The 27,763-nt window shown below is 38.0% G+C and overlaps 2 protein-coding genes across 10 annotated transcripts in view; both read right to left on the bottom strand.

Annotated features, from left to right (window-relative positions):
- The window catches only part of NKAIN3 (sodium/potassium transporting ATPase interacting 3), a gene marked incomplete at its 3' end in the record, with an annotated part of 379,768 nt that overhangs the window by 233,785 nt on the left and 118,220 nt on the right, over nt 1-27,763 (bottom strand). The window lies entirely within an intron of this gene.
- LOC311431586 (uncharacterized protein) lies at nt 3,287-20,682 on the bottom strand. Of its 5 annotated transcripts, XR_014689542.1 has the most exons (5): nt 20,471-20,598; nt 17,283-17,331; nt 15,021-15,133; nt 12,531-12,675; nt 10,971-11,834 (listed from the first exon to the last, which is right to left on the bottom strand). XR_014689542.1 is itself a non-coding variant. In XM_084509287.1 (4 exons), exons 1-4 carry the CDS (start codon nt 20,643-20,645, stop codon nt 3,572-3,574), a joined length of 351 nt encoding a protein of 116 aa, XP_084365413.1. In that variant the 5' UTR covers nt 20,646-20,682; the 3' UTR covers nt 3,287-3,571. The 5 variants fall into 5 exon arrangements, 2 of the variants coding, with proteins under 2 accessions (XP_084365413.1, XP_084365412.1); XR_014689540.1 differs by lacking the exons at nt 10,971-11,834; nt 12,531-12,675 and adding an exon at nt 3,287-3,575 and having other exon boundaries at nt 15,021-15,129; nt 20,471-20,624; XR_014689541.1 differs by lacking the exons at nt 10,971-11,834; nt 12,531-12,675 and adding an exon at nt 3,287-3,575.

The raw sequence follows: 27,763 nt of genomic DNA, 5'->3' as shown, positions 1-27,763 counted from the left end.
TTCCTGTGTCTTCTTGCTTTCTTCCTCTTATTACTCTCCCCTCATCTTCACCCCTTGGATCCTACTTTTCCCACATCCTGTTGAGCCTGAATTTTTAAAGCAATATGAGGTAGGAGCAGTCCTATTAGCACAGTTCAAGTTAGCAGAGAGAAGAAACCAGTCTTTCATCCACTCTTTCTCTGCTCTTTAGACAATTAGTGCCAGAAAAGGTTGTTTGGGAGGAGGTGGCTAAGTGCTCATAGGTATGGCATCAAAACTTTGTGGGGAAGTTGATATTACATAGATTCTCTAAACCCAGCAAAAGAGCAGAATCTTTCTTACTGACCAGAATGGAGACCTGTAAGGGCAGGTTTAAAAGAGGAGAGGTTTTTATTTCAAGACCAATAGAAGACTACTGTCAGATCCAGTCAGATACAGTTTGTTATCAGAAATAGCAGTTCCACTCAGAGAAAGAAGGAAAAAATACTGTTCATCATGGCAAGGGCAGAAAGGTGAGATCAGAAAAGGCTTTTTACAAAAAAAAAAAAAAAAAAAAAAAAAAAAAAAAAAAAAAAAAAAAAAAAAAGTAAGGGTGTTTTACAGCTTTATAGAGAGATTATAGGTCAACGTATCCCTGACCCTTCTGCAAGTTTTCTTAAATCTTAACACAAGCAGTCCAATGATGCCCAACTTTGTTTGTAATCTGTATCTTTAAAAAATCATCCACAGAATAGGAACAAGCAGCTACTCCTCTGTAGTGCCAATTCATATTCATACTCTTAATAAGACCAATCGCCAAAAATCTTGACTATCAGACCTGTCACAGAATCACAGAATGGGTTGAAAGGGACCCCTGAAGATCATCTAGTCCAACCTCCAACCTGTACAACCTGTCATCTATGAAAAACTGTTTTAGACATTAAAAGAAGCTTTCTTGCAATGTTTACATGTTCTAACAACAACAATAATAAAAACAATAATAATAAAACTTGGCAGTAATAGCTATTAGACAGTGTCTCACCAAATGTCACTTAATGCACTCTATACCCCCCACTTCCCTTCCTCCCCTATCCTATTTGTGTGCATGTCTTTTCTGCAGACTTTCTGCTCCCTTGCTGTCATTTGCAATGCACTGCCTCCATTCAGTTGTCTGCTGTCGCACAGATCTCACCTAAAAAAGGCTTTTTATCTGCAGGCACATATGGACCATCCGTGGGAAAAGCAGCAGCACTTGAGCACCAGAAAGGACAAAGAAATCATCATCTCATCCCCTTGATATTTCCAGAAGTCATTAGTCATAAAAATCAGGATAAAAGCCATTTCAGTTTCTTATTCCCCACAGAGGGAGAACGTAACTTCAGTGGAACTGGTGACTTCACGGGGCCAGTGACTTCATGTAGCTTCATGGAACCAGTGAACATAGACATCTACAGAAAACTCAGCTGAAGCTGAATATATTAATATGCAGAAAGAGATGCACACTGCCAAAACCCATGCTTCCCCACCCCAAAAGCCTGCATTAGTGTGAGGAAAAAGGAAAAGAAAACGGATTGTTACATAGCTAGTAGTAAGCAAAGCATTTGACTAACCCAATCAGGGACCAATTAGGCCTAATGAGATCAAATAAATATTTATCAACACAGCCAAAGCATATGTCCTTGCCTACATGTTGATTATGTTAGCTTATATATTGTGAACACAACACCTGGAAACCAGGGAGCTCCTATTGACTTTGGTGGTCCAGGATTTAATTGTCCATATAGCAATGTGATGTACCACCTTTGCATAAATGAATGTCAACACCTTGGTGAAACATACATCCAAATACTTGAGAAGATTCATTTGGGATTTGAAATCTCATACATAGTTCTGTAAATCAGGGATATGCATTAGACAGAGATCTCACACCAACTGAAATTGAGCATTTCTTGGGACTTCCTGGAAGTATGTTCATTTACATATTTACAATTTGTAACAATTAGGCTCACCAATGATATCTTGACAGGATATCTTCCTCCTCCTCTGAGTGGTTTCCTCATTGAACATAACAGGCATTTTAGATAAGGATTTTGAACACTTCTACAGTTACATAACATTGTAATAGGAAGAGACTTTCTTGGGGAAAGGTGCAGATAATAAATCACTGGAGCACTAAACTGTTTTGATAGCACATCTGTTTTAACAGTATGCAGTGCCACATGGTGTACTACAGAACAAACCATTCGGCTGGAAGAGGTTTTCACATCTGTTAAAGGACCTTTGCACATGTTCACATGAACTCAAATTTAACATGCCTTTTTGTTATTCTTCTTCCTGATACTGTACCCATGCAGAAAAATCCAAAACTATAGGAACAAGGATGGCTGAGATAGGATACAGTGAGTTGAAAGAGCAAAGATCCACTTTTGTTTTTTCTCTCTCTCTCAGTAGATGAAATCAGCAGGACAACGTAGTATCAGGGGAAAAGCCAATAATCAGAGCTTAAAAGGAGGACATTACAGGCCAGAAATGATACAAATGGAGATAGCTGAAGGAATCCAGACACCAGAGGTAGAGTCCACGAGGGAAAAAATATCAGTCCTAGTGACATGTAAGATCTGAATTCAAAGTCCCATGTTTTTTAATGAGCTGTGCTATTGTGTCCTTCCACAATCTTGAGCATATCATTTGACAACACTGCATCTCAACTTTAGATGTTACATGGAAACCATGGTCGTTTCCTAAATACCCAACAGTAGTATTGTCAGGATAAAGACAATATTGTCTAGATGTGTCTCAGACTATTTCTGGACACTCAGAAGGACCCTGCACACAAAGGCGCAGCCAATAAATAAATAAAGAGTAGCGCAGATGTACAGATCTGAGCAGAATAAATTCTAATAAATGAAAATAAAAGCTTTATTAAACTTGGTTTATTAAATAAATCCATCGAGATATTTGAAAATACATTCCATTAATAAATGTCCTTTTTTTTTTCCTTTTTTTTTTTCTTTTTTCCTGAACTGTATTAATTAGCCACTTCAGACCAATGCTTTTCTATCTAGAGAATACATTTTTTGCTTCATTCACAAGATCACTCTTAAGAACCTAAAAATCTTCTGAGAGTCACCCATACTTAAATGAAGCAGATATTCTTGTTAGCTTTTTGGCAAGAAAGCTCATGTTTCATGTGTAATGAGTCATTAATTTAACTCTCTGGAAGTCCTAGTAAATAATAAATTTAATCCCTAATAACTATTAAAAAGAAAAATAGGACTATATGGAATAATGTCTTTTACCTTCTCATTTTACACAAACACAAAACAAATCAAGTACAGACATAGACATTGTATTCTAAACCATTGCATACCACCAGCCTAAAACGTAAGGAAAATAAGAGGGGAAAACCACCAACACTAGACTTGTCTTGCTAATGGGATTAAAGGAAATTGGCCAAGACTATTGCAGATGACTGGGTTTTATCTTAACTGCTCACAGAGTGAAATGGTCTGTTGCTGTGAGTGATGTCCCACATTAGCAAATGTTGATCTTTCTCATCACATAAATCAGCAGTTATCTATCTTCTTGATGCTATCAGTCTTCTGAAGATGCCTCAACTGTGACAAGAAATAATGAGAGATTAATTAAACTGTTAACCTCTTCTGTAGTATTAGCCATAGTTAGAGGGAAAGATAGTCCTTCATGGAGACTGCTGTCAGTAAACCACATCTGGGAGAACAAATATCAAGAATTAGTCCATGACATTACAAAATGTACAGCATTTTCAGGAATTTTATTTTATTTTATTTGATAAAGGAGGATTTAGCCTGCTGTGATTTAACTCATGAAGAAAAGGAACCACCAAAAGTACAAAAAATGACAATTGTAGATAAGTTAAAGCCAGCCCTGTAGGCATCTGATAAGTTTTCAGTCCATACCACATTTTCCAAGAATAAACACCAGCTGCAGCCAGTATGGCTGCAAGTTTACACAAGTAAAACAACAATGCAAAGCTACTTGGATAATATCAAATGGACTAAAAATCACATGCAGCAACATTGTCTGAGATTTGAAATAAATATTTTGTGTTCCCTGCAAAGAGGAATACTTACAAATATCCTTTATCATCTAGTCCATTCAAACTCATTACTAGCACACATAAGCTTGTGTGCTTAAAGGAAGTAAGACAGCAAACAATGTTGTGCAGGAGAAGCAGCTCTATTGGTCAAAATGTCAATTTTTATATCATATGGAGATGCTTACTTTGAACTAGTCTGTCTGATCTCTTGGAATAAATGTTCCTGGTTTATATTCATTTGAAGGAAACCTAGTCCACGCACTCCAGAGTGCTCCATGACAGAAAACAAAGTGCAGTCAAGAGGTGACAATCGGGGTATTCTGTTCAGAAGCACACTCTTGAGGCAAATTATTTCTAATGTTAACACAGATGTACCTTCTGTGTTTGCATTTGAGGAAAAAATGAAGAAACATAATACATACTCAAACAGGAGGTCTGCGTCCTAGTAAGAATGAATCCTTCAAAATCCTAAAGAAGGAGCTTGAAACTTTAAGGCTCCAATACTGCAAATATGATACTTATTTTCATGCACACAAGTCCATACAGACTGGTTTCAGTGGGTCTACTACTTGTTGCCATTTCAGCAAAGCTTTTAAGTATGTTTATGTATGTATGTATTAATGTATTTTAAGTATGTTTATGTTAAGTATGTGTAGACACCTCCATTCATGCTTTGGGCTGAGTTACCTGAGCAGAAAGTCCTGAAAGACTTTGTAAGACCTGAAAGGCAGGTGTTACAAAGCAATGTAAAATCACTTGTCTACATGAATTTAACACTAGATATGGTTTGTATTTCACACATTCACTATGCCATGAATGTCTGCACTTGACTACATAAACTTGCCGTTCGCTGTCAAATGGGCAATACTTAGTTGAATGGATCGTTTTAGATTCATATCTTGAGCAGAGCTGAGCAAAGTATCTGCCTATTTGAATAGAAAGCATATAGAAATTTCTAATAGAAATTAGAAAGCAAGCAAAGCATCTGCCTATTAGAATAAAAGGGAGGAGGAACTATGGACCAAAAAGTATTCCTCAAATTTTTGACACAGAATAATTGCTGCTTCATGAACTTGATAGTAATAGATTTAAATATCACATATGTAAAAATGCAATCACTTCCATTTACATTTTCCTCTATTTCCGTTGGGTTGGAATTCACACTTTAGAATAAAAATTTTATACAAATAGCCCTTTGCTATTTGTAAAGGAGCATTTCAGGCAGCTTCTGAGATCAGGAAAAGCTAATTCATGCAAATGGACCAACATCTGGACAATCAAAGAAACTTTCTTACTAGAATATCCACTTCTTATATGGCAGTAACTGTCACTAGGGAAATGTCTTGGGTTTTTCATATCTGAAAAGGACCTTGAATCAATGCCTTCTTAATTGTGAAATGTTTTAAGAGTTTTCAGAAATGACATTATTCTCTAATGCCCCTGCCCATTAATGGAGCACATTCATTGTACTTATTAAGATGGTAAAGAATCATTAGACTGGTGGGAATGAGGGAAAGAAAATTGAAATATTCCCTGCTAAGAAACTAATTTCACAAAAATGACAGGAAGCCAGTGGAACTGAAAAGCTGGAGATGTTAGAATTAGGTGTATTCATTTGAGTCACATTTGATGGCAACAACAAAGGCTGCTGTGAAGAAAATCATCCCGGTCCTCCTGCTCTCTATTTTTCCAGAGAGCACTACTCCCCATTCTTTCTACCACTATCCACATCATAGTCACTGCCTGAAGTTAACTTGTGCAATACATTTTTTTGAGCTCAGTTACAATGGTCTGAAGCTAACTGCTCTGGGGGAATGGGAAATTCACATGGCATTCAGAGGGACTACTGTGTTGTCTAGAACCCTGTCCAAGGTCCTTTCAAAGAGTTTGTCTGCTAACACCAATGCACTCAAAATTAGGTTTCAGAAGGATGGGATACTGTAACTCTCCTTCGACTGCACTCATATCTTTCAGAGAAGATGCATCCAAAAGGTTTTTTGCTTGTTTGTTTGATTGCTCTTTTGCACTTGGTTCTCATGTTACTGGCTAAAGCAGTTTCAAAGTCATAATAAGAAAGTGAAATACCCTCCCCTTCCACTTCCACCTTTCCTTCTAGGCATGCTTAAAGTGAAATGCTATAATATGCATAAAGGATGATAGAGAACAGAGAGCAGACAGCAACCGGCAAAAAGAGTGGTACATATCTATACACTAGGTCTTACAATTCTGATGTTTAATGTGAAATGCAACCTGATCAAAGAAAACTTAAAGTACTGCATTGTGGGAAATTGATTCGAGTCCCTGGGCACTCAGGAAAGAACCAAATGCTATTCTGCCAGAATGGCCATGCTCCAGCTTCATCCTCTATAATGACTTCTGAACTAGTGACCAATCCCTTCAACAGCATTGGAGTTCCTACTTCACTGCTTCAGATAGCTTTTAAAAATGAAGTTACATTTTGTTATATTTTGGATATATAAATGAATTTCAGTCAACCACTGCTTGCAAAAGGTTACTGAACATTCAAAGCTTTGAATACATACACAAAAAGCACAGGCAGAAGGAACATATGCAGTAGTAGTAGGAGTAGTGTTATACTTTTCCAAAATTATTTTTTCTTTCTTTTTGAGATTTCAGAAATACTCTTCATTTCTATTCTGCTCATCACAGCATTTTGGAAAAAAAAAAAAAAAAAAAAAAAAAGGCAATGCCATACTAGTAGTCATCCTACAGCAGCCCAGAAGTTTGCCTGGTGTGGTGGTTTTACCTTGCTACAGAGCTGAACTCCACCACAGCCACTCTTTCACTCCCAATCCTCAAAGGAAAAGGGGAAGCAAATACAATGGAAAGGACTCGAGGACTGACATAAGGACAAGGAGATAACTCAACAATTATCATCATGGGCAAAACAGACTCAGCATAGGGAGATTAATTGAATTTATTGCCTATTACTAACAGACTAGAAGAGTGAGAAACTAAAAGCAAACTAAAAACACCTTGCCCCCATCCACCCTCTCCCACCTCCTCCCCTTGAGTTGCACAGGAGAATGGGGAATGGGGGCTGCGGTCAGTCCCTGATGCTTCATTTCCATTGCTCCCTCATGGTCACTCTCTGCCCCTCCTCCAGGTGGGGTCCCTCCCATGGGATTCCGTCTCCCGAACTGAGCCTGCAGGGCTGCCACAGGCAGCAGCTCTTCAAGAACTGCTCGCACATGGCTCCATACCATGGGGTACATCCCCCAGGAGCAAACTGCTCCAGCACAGATTCCCCACAGGTGGCAGCTCCCCCCAGGACTCTCTGCTTCTGCATGGGCTCCTGATATGGGGGTCCTCATATCCTAGCCGAATTTTCCAGGCTCCAGATACTTCTGGGGACATCGGTTTCTCTGGTTTTGAGAGAAAGCTCAATACCAGAATATAACGTGCTTCATCTCAACATGTAAAACAAAAGGAAAAACAGTTCCTAACAAAACAAAAAGCAATTATCATAAAATTCCGACTAGCCATACTGTGTGGTAAAACCATAAATGGAAATTAATTTCCAAAGCAAATCCTGCATCATATTTAAGTCTCAGAAAGTAGTAATTCAGAAATTGGTGGTTCAGTGTTTAATTGTTTTGCTACCTGACGTCATTACTACACAAATGAACTATAACAAGACTGACTGTACCTATGGGAAAACTCTCATCACAACACGAGGGCACAACTTTTAGAACAACATTTTTCACAGAATAAGAGAGAGACTGAGACTCCAATTCCTAAGATTTATTTTTTTCCTCAGAACTTCAGCCTTGCTTTGACCTATTCATAGTATTATGATCTAGGAATATGATCTGAATCAGAACACAGCAAAACAACGACCAGGAGAATTCATCTTCCATTCATTGGCTTGCTATTTTAAATTCAAAGATGACAACAGGAGTAGCTGTTGAGCTGGCGGTGTCGGGAACCGGTTTGTGGAGAACAGCATTAGCAGTGCTTCAGTGTGCATGCTGCTGGGAGCACAGGATGCAGAGTGTGGGTTTGAGCAGCCAGGGTGTTTGGGGAAGGGAAATCAAGCAGGTGGTGAATAGGAAAGCTGGATCAGTAAGTGGAAAAGAGCTGTCAGGGGAATCATTAGGAGCAGTTGCCTGGCCAGCTCCCATTTAGGAGCAGCAGCTGTGCCAGCCTGAGAAGGGGAGGGGCTGCTGCTACACACCAGATGTGCCCAGCATGAGTGAGCGGTGCTGGCTGCAAGGGACAGGGGGAAATGAAGAGGGGAGCCATAGGGAGGGTGGTGGCGAGAACCAGGGGAACAGCTGCTGGGTTGCTACAGACGACAGACGCTGTGAGCAGAATCGTATGTGCCACTGCTGCACCACTTTGATCTCTCAGACATTTCTGCCTAGCAGTAAGGGGTTAAATAAATGTCCAGGGGAAAAAAAAAAAGATATTTCAGGGGCTGTAGGTGCTGATTAGGATGATCCATCCCCCTGTGACTGCTTCCTGCAATCAAGACAAGTTGGTATTTTCTGCTTGAACTACTGCTTAATTTTATCACTGTACAGTAGCTAAGAATTATTTCTTGGACTATACACCAGCTTAAAACGGCAGTGAAGGATATTAGATTTTGTTCTGCCAAATATCCTATAAAGTCTGATTTTTCTCTCTCTTTCTCAACTCAACTGTAATTCACGAATTCACTCAGAATAGACACATTTGTCTGGCTGCTTCTGAAGCTGAGCTGTGATGAGCACAGGATGCAATTGATCAAAAGTTTCAAGACAGTATTCATGCCTTGGGACTATGAATATCTATTTTGATTTCCTCTCTTGGTGTTATGTGATGCCTCTACTATGCATTCGCACTTCTTTGACTATCTTCTGCTGAAACTCTTCTGACATATGGTAGCAATCGTATTTCTGACCATATGGGGAGGTCTGGGCTTTGGCTAGAATATTATAACCCAGCATGTATGATCTGCCTCTCTTCTTTTACAGCTGAATTTCACTACTTCGTATTTTTGTTGTTTGTTTTTGTTTGTTTTGTTTTGTTTTAATCAGTTTTTTAATCAAGTTCCTGTCTCACCCCACTTTAGTTGTATCAGTAGAACATTCCGTATCTCTTTAGGGAGGTCTGAAGTTTTCTCAATCATAATGTTCTGTACATAAATCTTTCAAGCGGGATTTTCACACCCCGCTCCCCTGAGGTTGCTGCTAGAGTATAACAGTGCGAGTCAATGAATTGAGCTAAGCTAAACCAGCATTTTCTGTAATTCAACTTACATTTCAATTCATCAAAGAGAGCGTAGCTGGTTTAGGCAGCTCCTTTCGGCCTGTTTAGAAGTCAGAATATAAATAAATATCAATTTTTATTTCTCCCCTGAGATCTAAGCTAACTGCCATAATATATAAAGAAAGAGGGAATATGTTTTATGCAACAGAAAACTTCATCAGAAACATTGTACAATAAGCAGAATGGAGCAAATAATTCATATTGATTACTTTTTTATAGATGTTTAACCTGTCTTTTGTCTATGACACATATGCCAGGAAATTTCAATTGTTTTCAATGTGTACAGTATTCTGTGCTTATACATGAAGTTTTTTAATGTGCAAATTAATATAACAGGTATGTAGTTAACACTTCCTAGATACTATTCACCCATTGATATAATTGATCAGAGAGGCCACATAGCATGCATTTTGCAGTTGGGACAGCAGTTGCATAGAATGAACTTTTAAAGCAAAAATAAATGCATGTTCAACAAAATATGTTGAATTGAGTACTTTGACAGATTTTCTTTTTATTCTCTTAAGGAAAAATATTAAAATGTTATAAAAAATAATCATTGCAGAAAAAAATCAAGTAGTGGGATAAATTTTGTTGAGGCATATTTTCCCAGGCTTAAAGAAATGTTATATTGTTAAAATAATGTGGACTCTTTGTCTTCAGAGAGTTTTTCAAACTGTAATCATGCAGACAGCTAGATAAATGCAGGAATAGTTAAGATTCCATCTTACACTAGCTTTAGAAAAGGAGAAAAAAATCCCTCATAAAATGTTTCAAAATTATAATAAACACCTCAATAAAGTTCTACAGTCATCTTCTCCAAATTTATGTCATTAGTGCATTTTCAATTTCATTTTCAATCTAAATAAAGTCATTTCTTGAGCTTGTAGCCTGACTTACTAACATAAAATAACAAAGACTGGACTGTGGTCCTAGCTCAGGACAACAGAGTAAGTAGTTCTTTGTGAGTTTGCAGACTGGGTTAGCCACTACCGTTCACAAACTTCTTTGTTTCATACGGCTAGGACCAACCTGATGAAAAGTTATGGGGATGGACCATAGGCCATTCATCTAAAAAAAAAAAATAAATAATAATTGAGTCTGCTTTTCTAGACAGTCATTCTTTTTATATGCCCTGTTAAAAAGCCTTCACAGTACAGGTTTCTTCTGTAGAACAGCAATCATCTCTGACTAATTTATTCTTTTCATTCTTCCCTCCCACTCCATATATAATTTAAAGTAAGTAATTACACTGTACAAAATGCTTAGATGAAAATACGGGGTGTAACGCAGAGGCTGGCTTAAAATCAGATGACGGGTTCACAAGATGCAACATGAAGACATCTTAACAGCAGCATCACTGTTAGGTTCATAATTATAAAACCCTTCTGGGATTCCCAGTATTGGGCAATCTTTAAGAACACCTTCATCATTGAAATGGGAATTTATATTTGTGATAATGGCTATCATATGGTCTTACGGAACTTGTCCTCTTTTTACGAAAGAATTTTATCTAGTAAACATATCTATTTAAGCTGTAAACATATGTTAGAAGAATGTACAATGTACTTAGATGCTCTTGGCCTGATTTAGGCAAGCATTTCATAAAATGCGTAACAGAAAACACGTCAAGATTTTAAATGAACTTTTAAATGTTTAAATATTACATGTTCTTCTCCTTTGCCTTTATTTAGATATCAAATGTGTTCATACAGGCTTCATTTCACAAAGAACATTGCTCACAAGGATATACACTCAAACCAGTGCAAAGCACTTACAAGAATTTATATTTAAAGCACTGCTTCAACTCAAAAGCACCACAGAATGTTCAAATACTTCTTGAGCCGGGGAACTGAGAGAGGCCACTAGACCAGAAAACACAAAATTAAACATGGGGAGTGAAATCTCTCTCTCTCTCAAGCAATAAGGATTTTTTTTTTTTTTCTTACTTTAATTATCAAGATGGAAATAGCCCTGCTTCAGAGAAATTTGCATCCAGTATCTTTACCATCTCATTCTAAATCTAACATGAAGTTTAATATAAAAGCTAACACAATTCACAAAGTCCTTTCATTAGAAAGAGATAAAGACAATCACAGCGTTGTAATTGTCTTAGGTCATTCTGCCAATTTTCATTTCAAAAGATTTTCTATTTTGAGAATTTCAAAATGCCTTCATCAAATTGTGGTTAATAATATTATTATGCTCTTCATAAAATCACAGATTTTGATATATTTGGCCTCTGGCTCACAGACAGAAACAGCTAACTGGAGAGTCTGGAAGAAAGACAGAACATAGATATAAATTCTGTGCTCCAGCCTACTTGATCCAAGGCCTGCACTGAAAGACATCTTGAAAATATTTCAATTTCCCATTTTAAGCATTTATTTTATCTTGTCCTCCTCAAATAAGCAAAGATTTCTGTGGAATTAATCCCATGACACACTTGAGTTTGACTTGCCAGCACTCAGCTTTACTTTTTCAGTCTGCCACATGCCTTTACAAAAGGAGTTGATAAGGGAAGTACCTGAAACATGAAACCATTTGCACAGTAGTGATGTTCTGTCTCAACTCAGTTACTACAATAACAAATATATATTCTATTTATAAATTTCCATAAACTGTTAAAATTATTTGTCTGGATTGGCCCAATATGGACTGCAGTGGAAGAGATCATATAAATAAATAAGAAAAAAATAAGACTTGCACTATTTCTTAAGCTGTTCAAGCCACTGACAAAATTTTTTCTTGCTTTCAAAAGTTTTCTGAATACCCAAGTGGTTATTCAGTGAGGGTGGTTCAGAAAACCCTGTAGGAAATACGAAGATTCAGGCAGTTTCCATTTTCCTCCCATTCTTACCCTTTGCCTATAAGCTGTCTTGCTAGTTTTCCTTGTTTGAACAGTAACCTATTACATATGTTTATTCCCTCTTGTGTACTTAAAACATTTTATAGTTCCTAATTTCCTAGTTATAAGATTATATCCTCTGATTTCCATGGCGCTCTGCCAAATATAACAGTTCATTCTCGATTATTGAAAACATATGCAGAAGCTCCTGCAAGCCTGATTTCATATCCATCTTTATTTCTTTCACAAACGTACTTTCTGAACACACTGGTGCCTCAGATATTTTAGCATTTATTTCTCCTCTTCCCTTCCTGTACTTGCTGCAGTCACTAACTACTGTCCCTTGCAATATTAACAGCTTAAAAAATTGCTCACCGGATATTCTGCAGTAAATGGAGCAGACTCTCAGCAGAAATCAATTGTACAGATGGAGCTACATGAACATACAGCAGCTGAAGAGGAGTTGTGGGCTGGGGTTCAGCTCCCTCACCTACAGGAGGCAGCTTCGGATTCTCCAGGCCTGCTAAAGGTGTTGGAAATATATAAGAATTTGCATAAGGGGCAAGCTAATGAAGTGGCTGTATCTAGGAAAAGCAGCTGTCATTATTACACACTGATACCTGCCCACTGGTACCTAACAGAAAAGCTCTTTGTGTTGTTTTTGGTCTTGCTTCCACCCTTGCTAAAAAATTCTTTGTCTATTAATGGAACAATAAAGCATCATCTCATTTATTTATTTCAGTATATCTTAAAACTTTTGAAAATCCCTTCTGAAATTGTTTCCACTAAAATCCCACTGGGAACAATACAATTTAGACTCAGAGGGATGCTGAGTGTATCCCCCATGATCAGTGTCCCAGCCTTTCCACAAAGCTGCTTCCTCCATCTGCATAAGCATTTCCTAGCCTGCCTTTTAATTCTGCCCTTGGAGATCTATAATAGTTTCCTGTGATTGCTCTTACGCCTTTCCTGTATTTCACTTCAATCAAAGCTGTCTCTGCACTGGTAGCCAAACTACATGTCATTTCATCCTTCAGTCAAGGCGTACTCCCTTGTCTCTCATATTCCTCTATATTGGTGTGGCAATCCATTTTAAAGTGTCTGCGACCCCGTTAGAATGCATCTGGGAAAAAAAATACATAATGTGCAATCTCGGAGAAAGAAATAGATAGGAAAAAGAAAGATGAGGAGACAAAGCAAGGAGAGGAAAAAGTTTGAGAGAAAAACAATCTGTAGACTTTCTGCTTTCTCTAGTTAGGTCAAGCTCCCCCAGCCTGCACAGAAAGCCTGCCCATGGAAGGAGGCTGGCACTCCCTTCTGGATTGCCCACCTTTCCGCCGGTCACCACTGAGGTGACCGTTTTCAAAAACGGACGTGCTTTCAAAAAAGGACATGCTTTCAAAAAATGCATAACCCAGGAGCAACACTGGGAAGAAAAACAGAGGTGAAGCTGTCCTGCAGGCTGGTTTTCTATAGAAAAGATCTACTACAGAAACAGTTTATTATGCTGCCTCTGCTTCTCCCAGCAGCTCAAAGGGTAACCTAAAGAGACGTCTGTTTTCTCCGGCCACACAGTGGTTTCCCAAATTTCTTTCCACAGGTCCTTGCCACGTTCCATTTGTACCTTAAATCCACTTGGCCAAAAAGATTCACAGAATATATTTTGGTGATTTAAATAACCAATTAAAACGCTAAGTATTTTAAAATTATTTGATGCAAAAATAACAACCTACATCACTTTAAGCTCACTCCCTCACTTCCATAAAGCTGCTTATAAAGGCATTGTACCTACAAGTGACCTGCATATAAACCTACATTACACCTGCAGCTGAGCAACAGTATTAGGTGTGCCTCTACACACCTAATACAAACATGTCTCTACATAAGCAACTCACTGGTTTTCTGTATAGGACTTCTGTAGCAAGGTTTTGGTAGCGGGGGACTGCAGATTAGTGAGCAGAGCCCAGCAGCTGCCCGATGTCAGATCAGAGCCAGCTCCAGCCAGCTCCAAAGGGACCCACTTCTGGCCAGAGCTGAGCCAGGGAGTGATGCTGGTTGGGCCTCTGGGAGAGCAGATTGAAGGAAGGGGAAAAAAAAAATTGCTGTGCAACAGGGGCTGGGAGACAGGAGTGAGAAACAGCCCTGCAGCCCCCCAGGTCAGTGCAGCAGGAGGGCAGGAGGTGCTCCAGGCAGGGAGCAGCAGTTCCCCTGTGGCCTGTGGAGAGGCCCCTGGTGCAGCAGGCTGTCCCCCTGCAGCCCATGGGTCCCACATGGAGCAGATCTCCATGTTGCAGCCCGTGGAGGAGCCCCCGGTGGAGCAGGTGGATGTGGCCTGGAGGAGGCTGCGGCCCATGGAGAGCCCCTGCAGGAGCATGCCCCAGGCCAGAGCTGTAGCCCGTGGAGAGGACCACGTGGAGAAGCAGAGAAAATTGGAGGATTATATTAAATAATATAGAAGATATTATAATTAAATTATATTAACCTCCTTATAGTGAGTCTGTTTTGCCTATGATGGTGACTGATGAGCTATCTCCCTGTCCTGATCTCAACCCAAGAGCCTTTTTCATTGTCTTTTCTCCCCATGTTCTTTTGAGAAGAGAGAGTGAAGAGAGCAGCACGGTGATGCTTAACTACCTAACAGTGTGAAACCATCACATCTATTGCAAAACTTTTTCTATGCCTGTTGGTGAAATCCAGCTGCTAATGGTATAATGATATCATGGACAATAAACATTGTTTGTGATCACTTAATCACATTTAACCACATTTTGATCTACTTACTTACATACATGTTCAATTTATGGTTTCTATTTTATTCAATATAGATATATGTTATTTATTATTATTATTATAACTGGGTTTTACCTATGATTTGATCAAGATGAGTTTGCTCCAGAGATGGACCATAGAAGGACAGACAGCACCCAGAATCCAGACCTTGCACGGATTCTCTCTGTGGATCACGGCTTCCCATCTGCCTAGACAGTAGCATTGGAGTCCAACCACAATACAGTGGATTACCAATAACAGCAATAAGTATTTTGATTAAATCACAGGACACTTTGAAGCATAGAGTAATAATATTTTTACTGTATTTTGTGCAGTAATTTTGTTCTGAAAAGAAAGAATAGGAGTGACAAAACTTAGAAAAGATGAACAATTTAAGCTGTACATACTGGAAATTTATTTGAAATGGCTACTCTTTGGGAAATTTTTTTTTCCATGCTGCATTGCCTTTTTTTTGATCAAATTATGAGCATTAATGCACCCCTTGCAGCTTATTTTTTCAAAGAAAGCTGAATTACAGTGAGCAGGAAAGTACTGAAGGGAAGTGAGCCAGAGATAATTCTTAGACGAGGTGACCAAAATTACAAGCATGCCTACAGACTCAGAGTCTTTATTCCTGGATTGATTTTAATTTCATCAAAAGGCTACAATGACTGATCTAAATAATAAAAAAGAATGGTTTATACTATCAGTTTTATTGGAAAATCTATTGGTCTGTCAAGCTAATTAGCTGACACCACTGTTGCAGTACATTAAATTCTGCATTAACAAGGAACTTGGCATCCTCATTTGTATATACATGACTCCTTGGGAGACTGAACATTTGCTAAACAACAAGCCAACAGACAACAAGACTTCTGAAGTTCCTACCTGCTAAGAGCCATTTACCTCTCAGCATATACACCCTACTCTTCCCCAGTTCATTTCATGTGAAGTATGTATTATGTGAATAATCTAATTAGCAGCTGGAATAAACCACCTTTGAAACTGATGTAGTTTGGGATTTCCTGTAAAGGAAATATCACACTGAACTTACTCATGTCTGAATCAGTGCATTCCCCCTGCTTTGACTAAATTAATTTTGTTTATATGTTGGTTTACAATATGATGCAGGAAGACATGGCCATCGCAAACATGGCACTATAATGAAAGCCTCATCACCCCCTGTGTAACAGGTAGGACAAAGCACTCACAGGGATTCATTGGAAACTTGTTTCTTCCTTTTGCACTCACAAGTCTGAGAAACAAGGAATGGAAAACAGATGTCTCCTACTTTTATATTTCTCAAGTTCAATGGCTACCAGAAGGAAGGTTTTGAGGAAATTCTCTTCTCATTACTTGGGTTAGCTTAATGTTGCTTTGTAGCAATGAAGACTCATAAAGTCATTTTAAGAGTATCTGTGACCTAGAGCAAGGATCTGAGGATTTCATAGATCTTGATGTCTCTGGTGCTATAACATTAAAATATCTCCAGGTTAATACACTTACAATGCAAACTAGCAATGAGAATCAACTTAATGCATGAGGCTGTATTGCGGGGACTCTTTAAAATTTTATTTGGCAGTTTGTTTCTATAAAATTGTTTTTTTCTGTTTTTTTTTTTTTTTTTTTTTTCTTTTTTTTTCACTGATTTCAGAATGTTTTATAACTTTGAGAAGCTCAGCTAAAAGCAGAGGTGGTGAACACATAGCTTGTATATAAAATAAACAAGCTTTTCTAATTTTTGCTGATAAAATAAAATTTTTCACCTAAATTAGTTTGAAATACACATTTATTCTTGTACATTTATGTGGCTTTATTTATTTTAAGTGCCTCTTTGTACTTCAGTGAACAATTACAAATCATTTTCCCAATTTCTTCAGACACTCAGGCATGCCAAGAGCTAATTAACTAGTGTGACAATTGCAGGAAGCAGCAACATAATTCAGTTTTTGAATGACTGGAAGGTATTTAATTTGAATAGAAGAGGAATTAAATAGCAGTAGTAATGAATGGTATTGACAGAAAGGGTACATATATCAGAAAGGTTGCTACCAAAGTATTTGCAGGTACTTTCAAAACTCCACTTCAGAGTTGTGAAATTAGGATTAATTGGCTGGAGCGGTTTTATAGACTATTTCACACATTTAATACCTTACAATCTATTGAGGCAATCAGCCATGTGTAAAGAACAAGTTTTGAATCGATTTCCTGATTAAGTAACATATAAGAGTCTTCGTATGCAAACTGTTGAATGCTTAATGGAAGATTCATCTTCCACAGTGAAATACTGGTAGAAAAGACCTTTTTCAAAGTTGTGAATCCCAGTTTTCGAGGAAGTATGCATAGCAATGAACTTACCAGAATTTGAGGAAATATTGGCACAGCTCAGAAATTCATTCTGCTCTTGCTGTTGGAAGTAAAGTTGATAGAAATAATAACTGAATTATATAGACTTCTTTTTAGTGACTATCAGTGTTCTTTCTTAAATATACAAAACTTCCTTGTTTAGTTTAAGTAAGCTTTCACGGTGTCTTTTAAAATACCAAAAAGAAGAGATCCAATATGCTATTGGAAAAATATTCTTCCTTCCTTTCCTCTCTATAAAAATATAAAACATAAAAATGATTACATTTTCCAATAAGTTTGTGAAGGAGAATGCAGTTAGGATCTAAAAACTACATTGCCCAGAAATACTGGTCCTAGGTAAATTGGATTTTTCTTGACATTCTACCTCAACCATCACTCTTGGGTTATGGAGTCAAATTGTTCCTTATTCATGGCAGTCCACCATTCTTCCCCTGTTTTGTTTATTCCCTTCCACTGAGCCTAAGGATCTTGTTGCAGCAACAACAGTTGGATCAAATACCTGATGGATTTGAAAAAAGGAGTAGTCCTCCAACATGACCCAGAGAAGGGGCATATAAGCATGGGTAATATTGATCAAAGAATATTAAAATGGTAAAGTCTTGCCAAAAAAGATAAGTACAATTGCATTCCCATGGAGAAAAAGTGCATCATCATCTGTGGGTACAATTATATTAGTTCTTTATTTCAGAGCAGTAGTGAATTCTCTGATCATTCCTAGGTATTAGGATAAATATAGGTATTCATTCATCTGTTGGACAAGTTCTAGTGTGCATGGACTACATTCTTTTAGGATGAAACCAACTGGAAGACGTACTACAGATTTATATTCAGTGCGGTCTAACCCTGGGTGGGAACTTAAGAATCCAAACCAAGTGGGCTCCACCATGAATAAGTCTTCCAGTGAATAATGACATTGACATTTTGAGAGTCTTTTATAAATGTGTTACTCTGCAACTCCCTGATATGCTTCTTGTGCTTTTCTATGTATGAGACATGCAGAGAGGCCCAAAATATCAAAAGGACTTCAATTTCCCTAGGACAGGGACTGAAGAATGCTGAGAAGGATTCTTACATATTAACTCTTGCCAGAAACAGGTGGGCTTGCTAACAGTATACTCTATTTGGGCAAATACTTTGCACTCAAGTTCCTATGTAAGTCATGTGTTAAGCATTATTTAAATTATATGTTGTGTGTTTAAACATGGCATGTTACAGCAATGATAAACCAATCTTTGCCTTTTATTGTGAAATAATCAATAAATTATATTTATTATAAATACTTAATACTAATAAATTATCAGCCAGATGAATTTTAGCTTGACTGTACTTGATTAGAACTCCTTACACAATGATCAATATGCAAAGTAGTTCCTTATCTTGTTGGGAGATACTCACTGTCACACTAATATTATGTTCCTTACAGCTGTTTACTTGTTAGTCACCCTTTGATCTAATGACTATTTGACTTCTAATGTTACAAATAATAAAAAAAAAATGCTCTTTACTTCCTGTGTGACCAAAATATACTACTTGAGGTCTTCGTGCATCATACCTAGTCCAATTTCAACTTAAGACTTTAACAAGTAAAACTCATCCTTCTTTCTGTTCATCAAAAATCATATTTGTTTCTTCAGAACAAGATTCACACTTGGGTGGAAAATCAACATAGTAAAAATAACAGAGATTGATTATATCTTTTAATAAAGGTAGAAACAGATTTTATTTTTTTTCCTAGAAAACTGCCTTTCTCACAATCCAGACTATGCTCCAGACAGGTGTTTCTGCTTTAATTTCAAACCTTGAGTTCAATTTGATGCTTTTCATTCCCCAGTCAGAAATAGGAAGCATGTAATGAAAATTGAATAATGGCACACAGAAATCATTTAGAGCATTATCCTTCATTTTCTTTGTTAGATGCCTGTTTGTTTGTTTGTTGGTTTGTTTGTTTTTCTGTAAAAATATGATAAATATGAGCCATTCTAATGTATCCTTTTTTTTTTTTTCTTACCATTTACTTCCTGATTCTTCCTATTTGTAGTTCTTCCTTACTTCTTTCTTGACTTTTCAACAACATATCTACAAAACTGTAAAATACTTGCTTATCTTGAGGAAATCCCCTCTGAGTGAAAATATATGGATATATTCATCCCTGGTTGCAGTCTACCAACATATATTGAGTTTTGTCATGACTGAATTTATCCAATATTTGAGTGAACATATTGAAAGAAGAGAATTCTTCTAGGCCTAGGACAAGTATCTCCTCTTACTTGGACTTTTCATACTGTCAGCAGTAGAATAAGATTACTAATTTATGAGGGGCTGAAAATGTACAGTTAGGAGACTGAAAAACATTATCTTGCAAAATTCTTCTTTCACTAGGAGATTTATATATTTTGCTTCAGTGGCAAGCAATGTTGCAAGAGGAGATTCTCTAAAACACTTTGAAAATAGAACTAGCAAGAAAAAAAATTACATTGAAAATTACAGTGCTGAAATTCATGATGAAAATGCATTTGCAGAGATAAAGAAGGCATTGCAAGCTTTTCCTGCTTTTCATATCCTGCGACCTTGCTTAATCTCACAAAGCACTGTGCAGTGGCATGGAAAACCACCTATAATTTCTCTAACAATATGGTGTGCACTTCATGGAATAGACAGTTGTTGACCTATTGTAGTAATTGTTTGGTTCCCAATTACACAGCTTGAAAAACATCAAGTCCTTGTGAGACAGTATGCAAATTTTATCAGCCAAATGCACCCCTTACATTGCTTCACTATTGCCGAGCTGTTTTAATGGAATTACATCAGAGATGAGTTTTGTCCCAGTGTATTGTTTATTAAAAGAAAATCAAAATATCAATTAGCTTTTCTGAGCAGATATAACAAAAAATATACCAACAATATCCTTTTTACCTTTGGACATTAGCCAAATTCCAGAGCTGTGTAAATATTTGCTTTCTGAGTAGATATTAATGACAGGGTTTATTTTTTCTTAATGTGATCCTTCTTACCCACAAAGACTATATGAAAACCTGCTTTTAAGAACTCAGCATTGGGCAATGCTTTGCTCATCATTGTTTCAGTCTAGCTCAAGAGCTATCTTTCTGTTTTCTCTCCATGTCTATGAACTTTTCCCCTTATCCTTTTAGACACAAATCACTTCTATGCTACATGCTTACCTGGTATCCCACACAGAAGCCACATCTGACAAGTGTCCAGTATTTAACAATAAAATTAATGATTCTTTAACTGCTTCTGTACCTTTGAAGGGATAAAACAGCAGGGCACAAGTAATCTAGGAGGTTTTTGGAGTGCATCAGTAGGCGGAGCCAGCAGCGTCCCCTCCCCGGCCATTCAAAAGCAGCCCCTAGGAAGTGCGAGCAAACAAGGCGGGCAAACAGGGCGTGGTGCGTCAGTAGGGTGTCAGTAGGGCGTGGCATGTCAGTTAGCACGGCAGTTTGAGCAGGAAGGGCGAGCAGGAAGGGCAGACCATTCCCCAGCACCCATACAAACAAGTCCTCTAACAGCGGTCTACCACTAGCTCAGCTGCAATGGTGTACATCAGGCACAGTGCTCTCTCTAGGAAGTCTGTACATACCCAGACCGACTGACTGCTCAAAACTGCAGCAGTTCAGGTCTCCGGGTGCAGGGAGTGCCTGAGCCTGTTGCTACCACCTGCGGGGGGCACAGAGACTGTGTGCGTGAGGTGCGAGCAGGTGGATGACCTGGACTGCCTGGTGGCAGAACTAAAGGAGGACGTTGAGAGGTTGAGGGATATCAAGGAGTGTGAGCGGGAGATAGACTGGTGGAGCAACTCCCTGCATGGCCTGAAGGACAGGTACTGGGGTGAAACACCCCAAATGGGGGTGGGCCCCCTGCTCTGTTGCTGTTGGGCAGAGGGAGGGGACCTAGGAGTTGAGGAGGAATGGAAACAGGTCCCTGCTCAACATCAGAGGTGATGCCCGCCCCCCCCCCCCATACCAGCCCCACCTTCCCAGGTGCCCTTACGCAACAGGTTTGAGGCCCTGGAGCCTGAGAGACCAGTAGCTGAGGAAGAGGGAGAAAGTCTACCCAGGAGGATGCCTAGGGCGAGGAAGTCGACTCCACGCCTCAGGACTGCCTCCACCAGGACAGAAAGAAGGGTGATTGTTGTGGGCGACTTCCTTCTCAGGGGAACAGAGAGCCTTATTTGTCGGCCTGACCCTACCCATAGGGAAGTCTGCTGCCTCCCTGGGGCCAGGGTCAGGGACATTGCCAGAAAGCTTCCCAACCTGGTTCACCCCTCTGACTATTATCCTCTTTTAACAGTCCAGGCTGGCAGTGATGACATTGAAGAGAGAAACCTGAAGACATGTCTAGACAGTCTACAAACAAAGGCTGACATGAAAGACCCTTCCTTTCCCTTTTTTTCCCTTCCATTTTTTTTCCCTTCCCACCCCACTTTCTCCTCCCCAGGTTTTACCACTGAACATAGCTTTATATGGTATGGAATATGCCTTTGACTGAGGTCGGGATCAGTCTCTTCCCCTAAGCAAGAAGTGATAGGACAAGAGTAAGTGGCCTCAAGTTGCTCCAGAGGAGGTATAGGTTGTATATTAGGAAAAACCAGAAGGACCTGGAAAGCATGACTAGCAGGTAGAGGGAGGTGACTGTCCCCCTACACTGTGCCTTCATGAGGCCCCACTTGAAGTGATGCATCCAGGTTTGAGGCCCCCAACACAAAAAAGATGTGGACCTGTTAGAATGAGTCCAGATAAGGGCTACAAAGATGATTAGAGGGCAGTAGCACCTCTCCTATGAAGAAAGGCTGAGAGACCTGGAGCATGGAGAAGAGAAGGCTCCAGGAAGACCTCATTGTGGACTTTAAATACTTAAAGGGGTCTTATAAAAAGGATGGAGAGGGACTCTTTATTTGGGTAGATAATGGTAGGACAAGGGGGAATGGTCTTAAACTTAAAAGAGGATAGATTTAGACTAGACATTAGGAGGAAGTTCTTCACTGTAAGGGTAGTGAGACACTGGAACAGGTTGCCCAGACAAGTTGTAGATGCCCCATCCCTGGATGTGTTCAAGGCCAGGCTGGATGTGTCCTTGGCCAGCCTGATTTAGTGGGTGGCATCCCTGCCAACCCAAGCCATTCTATGATTCTTTGATGCCATGAAAAGCTAGAAAAATGGGCCAACAGGGACCACATGAAATGCAACAAATGTTAATGCAATGCCCTTAAGCAGAGGTTTATAGTTGTAATAGGGGATAGGCTGGATGACAACTTCTTGGAGCTGGAAAGCAGCTTAATGAAAATGACCTAGGGTTCTTTGTGGACACCACATTGAACATGAGCCAGAAATGTGCCCCTGCAGCAAAGAAGGCCAAAGGACTCCTGGGCTGAACTAGGCAGTGCATTGCCTGCAAGTAAAGGGGGGAGTAAAGAAGATGGAGCCAAATTCTTAGTGGTGCACAGTAAAAGGACAATATTCAATGGTCATAAATTAAAAAAGTAAATTCCATCTGAACTCAAGAAAATGCTTTCTTACTATAAGGGCAGTCAAATACCAGCATAGGTGTCCAAGAGTAGTTGAAGAGTCTCTAACTTTGAAGTTGTTCAAAACCTGATATGTCCCAAGCAGTCTTCTCTAGTTGATCCTGCTTTGACCAAAGAGTGTGTGGAAGTGAATCCCAGTGGTTCCCTACAACCTCAATTACTATGATTTGTAGGTAATATTTTTTTTTTCTGAGTTGATTATATTCATAACCAACAACTTTCTCAATATCCTTTACCTTCTTCTCTCATCTACACCATGCTTACACTTCTCATCCCCAGCTTTAAGACACATCTCTTTTCATTACATCAGCTTTCCTTACAACTTTTCACTGCTGCTAACATCTCCCCTCATCAGCTCTCCATAATATCTCAGCCCCGTTTTCATACCTTCTCTCACACTGGTAACCTAATTTCAACTCCAGAGTAACAGTGGGTCTTCATATATGTCTGATTTATATGGTTTAATTTAAATTCTTGTAAAAAATACTTGTGAGCAAAGTTTCATCTGTATTTCATCTCTGTTATTATATTCTTATTTACCTCTCTTGCTTACAATGATCAACAATTTACTTTAAAATAATCTCTGAATAATAAGTAGGTGTCCTTCAGAGGCAGAGCAGAACAGAATAAATCACAATATCCACAAAACATCACAGACTTCTATTTAGGATTTTTTTTTTTTTAATAGAAACAGTCAAAGCATTTTGATCACTTTGCATCATCAGCAGCAAGGTAGAGAAATAGATATGCAGGACTTTGTCTATATTGCCTCTTCTTGTTCATACTAGTATGCTTTCAAGCAGTCATGTAATTCTTGTTTCAGTAAATAGTGACACAAACAGACTTACTGCAAGTGGATTGTTAACTCATTTCTAATTCTGACCGCTCAACACACAACTACTGGCAAGATTTTTTCAGCTATTACTAAGATGAAGATTCATCCTGCAGCCTTCCAAAACACCCTCATCCTACTTCAAATCCTGTTAAATTACTTCAAATCCTTAAAATCCTGTCTGTGTTTCTGTAGCACCTCTCATCATCCTTCACAGTAACTATACCCTCTTAGTATGGAAGTAGTAAAAATGCCTACTTCCACAGTAAAGAACTCTTTAGTATGGTTGGACTAAGTGGTATGGCAAGCATTTGGTAAAATATATATATACATATATATTAACAAGGAAAATTTAAAAAATACCCACAAAACCTGAAAATAACACTTAGAAGACTTTAGCTTATTTTACAATTAAGTAATATGAAGAAGGGAACTTTTTCATTGTTGTATCAGAGAAGTTCTTTTCAGGAGGTAATAATGAAAGTGGGAAATTTCAGAGGTACTTGTTCACACATGCAAGCACAAAGATATTCCTTAACACATATTTGTAGAGTATTTTTGAATCCTTTTCAAGAAACTATATTAAGAATTAAAAATGTAACATATCAGTTAATATATTCAGTTTTCCTTTGGACAACTTGAAGTAAATCATAAGAACGAGATAAAAAAATTGATAAAGCTCAAACTGATCATCACTTGGATCAACAGAGATGCTGACCCTCATGCTATTAATCTAATACTAAGGATTGTTGAAATTCTCTGAGAAACTCATTGTTCAGTAAGTATAGGCCAAAGGAAAATTGATTCACAGAATAAATTTGAATCTGCATCAAACTTTCAAAGAACATTTAGATAAGACAAGAATACAGAAAAGGAAGAAACAACTGAACAACTTATCAGCTGTTTACTCGATCAAGATGCTATGAGAAATTTGCTTTTGTCCAGTTCTACAAGATGACCATGACTGACAAAAAAAATCATGTGAGGAAACATTAACAGAAAATTGAAGACTAAGACAGCCATATATACAGCAACACATCTCTGCACACTGGCATGCCTTACAAATACCATACCCAGCAACTGCTTAACATCAGTGATTTTTCCATTTTTCTTTTTTCCTGCCAGAAGCCTAAATTCAGTAAATGATATGGAAAAATGTCACCAATGAACAGAAAATGTGAATTTCTACTGGTAATATTTAATGGGTAGAATCGTAAAGATTAATTACATTAGACAAATTCAAATGCACAGACAGACAGACATAAAATTACCTAAACCTCTTTACAACTGCCCATATTTGCATTTCTTAAAGCCGTAAATGGATTTAAACATATGCTGTTTATTTTTGAAGCTCTCAAAGAGAGGTAACTCAAACAAAGGGCAGAAAGTGACTAAACGTTCAATAGTGAAAATATTGCAGATATTCGGGTGATTTCTGAACATCTGTCTAACATACAGAAATAATAAGATTATTATTATAATAAATATATTATTATTATAATATTAATAATACATTATAATAATAAGTAAATGCTGAGCAGATTAGCAAAGAGCAAATTTGGATGCTAATACTGAGACAAAGCAATTTGAAATATGAGGTATTATGCTATGTTTTAAATACTCCCTTGTCGTAAGTAAATACACTTTAGTTTACTGTTAAAAATCAGAATTGGTGATAAATTCTTCCAGAAACTGTTGTATTAATAACACTTAAAACGAGCAGCAATGACATGTTAGTAAGAAAGATAATGCAAGGTTGTTGGTTGCGGGGGGTTGTTTGTTTGTGTTTTTGTTTGTTTGTTTTTTTGTTTTTTTTAAAAAAGCTTATCTCCTAAGTATTCTATTTAGCCAGATGAAAGTCATCTGTACATCTTTAGCCAAAAATGTATCCATAAAACCTGAATGTTAATAAGACTTTGCAATTAATATATTAATTTTAGTTTCATAAACAGGATTTTTGCAGATGAATCCAAACTATTTTTATACATTTTGTTTGTTTTTTTTTGTTTGTTTCAAGAGGAATAACTGAATAAGCCATGATCTATTGGCAAATACATCTACCTAGTAAGCTATTGGCATAATAAGACGCACACTACAATTATTTTGGGTCAGGTTAAATTCATTTTCCTCCTATAAAATAATTTCTTGTTCTTTTCAGTAACAAACAACTCAATCTGACTACCATTGAAGAATCTGTCCCTAAGTAATTATCACACAGGGGACCATTGATTATATAATGTTGAAATATGAAGGCATGTAACTAGGCATATTATACCTCATACTCAGATAAGTCTAGAGATAATAGCAGTAAAATTACACAATCAAAAATGTTTCTTCTTCATACTCAAAGATCAGTCCAAGAAATTTTGTAAAGTTAATAAACTGTCATAGTTATTCTTTTTCTGCACCATATGAAAGAAGCTCAAAGGAAAATTACCTTGCAAGAAGAAATGGAATTAAATAGGACAGAAAAAACAAAGCTTCATCAGAAAAGTTTCTAAGCATCTTATTCTGCCATTTAAATATTCACATATTTCTGTGCCAGAAATCAATATCCAGTTTATACCCTCAAAAAAATAAATAAAAATAATTTTTTTAAAAAATGCAGAAGAAAGCAGAAGCTTTCTCCTGCTTTTCTGCTTGAATTGCAGGAGGAGTTCAGTAGAGTGAATGAATGATTTAAATGGAAATTCTCAAGTAGATACAATATGCTTTGATTTGTACCTTCTACAATATCACTGAGGTCAATTAACTCAACTGAGGATTTGCCTTTTATCTGCAATATATAAAAAATATGAGATTCAAGTGATTATATCTTGAAAGATGGGTATCTACTCAGAACAAAGATAGCTGAAATGCAGGATTTCCTTTTTCACAAAACACATGCTTGTTCAGAATTTGATTTCATTCCAGATTGAAACATTTTTGTTTCCCCAAAATTTCCAGTGAACTAGAAATTCAGAGAACAGTCTTTTCAAGAAACAAAAAGACCAACTCTTATTCTCGTCTTTACCGTTTGCATGTTTGATCAGTCCACATCTCCTCAGGTAGCAAGGACAAGAAGACAGCATACTCTTGAACGTTAGAAAGGGACCAGTTGCCAGGAATAGCCATCTTTGTCCACCTCCAAATAGGTATAAATACTAATTTTAGCAAGAAGTAAATACTTTCAATCTCGGTTGAATTTCACATCATATTCTACATCTGTTGGTAGAAAAGTCTGCTGATAGTTTTATAACTCAGTGCAGACAGGACATACAGTCTGACTTCAATGTTACCAGGTCAGCAACCTACCATTACAACAAAGCTTCAGTGAAAGCTTGCAATACCTCTGGTTGGGACCCATGTCAAAGGAATGTGACATCAGCTTACACCTGGAATGGTGACAGAGCAAATTTCTTTGTGAGACAGAGAGGAGACAAAATACCTTGCAATACAGTGGACAAATGCTGAAGGTGACGATAAAAGACATCTATAAGAACAGCTATAATACAAAAAAAACCTCTCAGCAATAACAGACATGCCAGCTGGAGCCTGTATATCTATCAGATCTACACTTTCCCCTTTCCTACTCACATGTGTATGGCAAGAACCTCTGCTAGCATCCATTATTCTACCTCTACAACACAACCATAGTGATACTGATTTACACCAGCTGAAGCACAAGCTGCAGAACCCTCTGTGAAATGACACCTCACCCATACAAACTCCTACACCCATGCAGTCACAACATCCTCTTTGTGTACTTCATGCCTCGTCCCCCACCCCCCCAAGTGCAGTCTGGCAACTGCAACTGTGCTGAGAGCCTCCCTTGGCCAATTTCTGGTAAGAAACAAGCCTGAACTTACACTGCGGACCCAAAGGAGAATCTGTCAAGTCAAATATTTATCTTCTGACCTTTTGCATTGAAGAGGGTAATTGGAAAAAAAACAGCAACAAAAACCTGATCGTGTATGTCCCCGCAGTAGCTTCTGTATTAGGAATGTAGAACCTCATTAGAAATGTAGAACATTATCTAGGAAATCCACTGTCAACTGGCACCACTGTTATTAATAAAAAAATCCCAATGGCCACAAAGAGCCTTTTTTATTAACAATA

The sequence above is a fragment of the Aythya ferina genome, assembly GCF_964211825.1.
Source record: "Aythya ferina genome assembly, chromosome: 2".
Taxonomy (NCBI): domain Eukaryota; kingdom Metazoa; phylum Chordata; class Aves; order Anseriformes; family Anatidae; genus Aythya; species Aythya ferina.
Note: the sequence above shows the minus strand (reverse complement) of the source record. Positions and strands in the feature narration are given on the sequence as shown.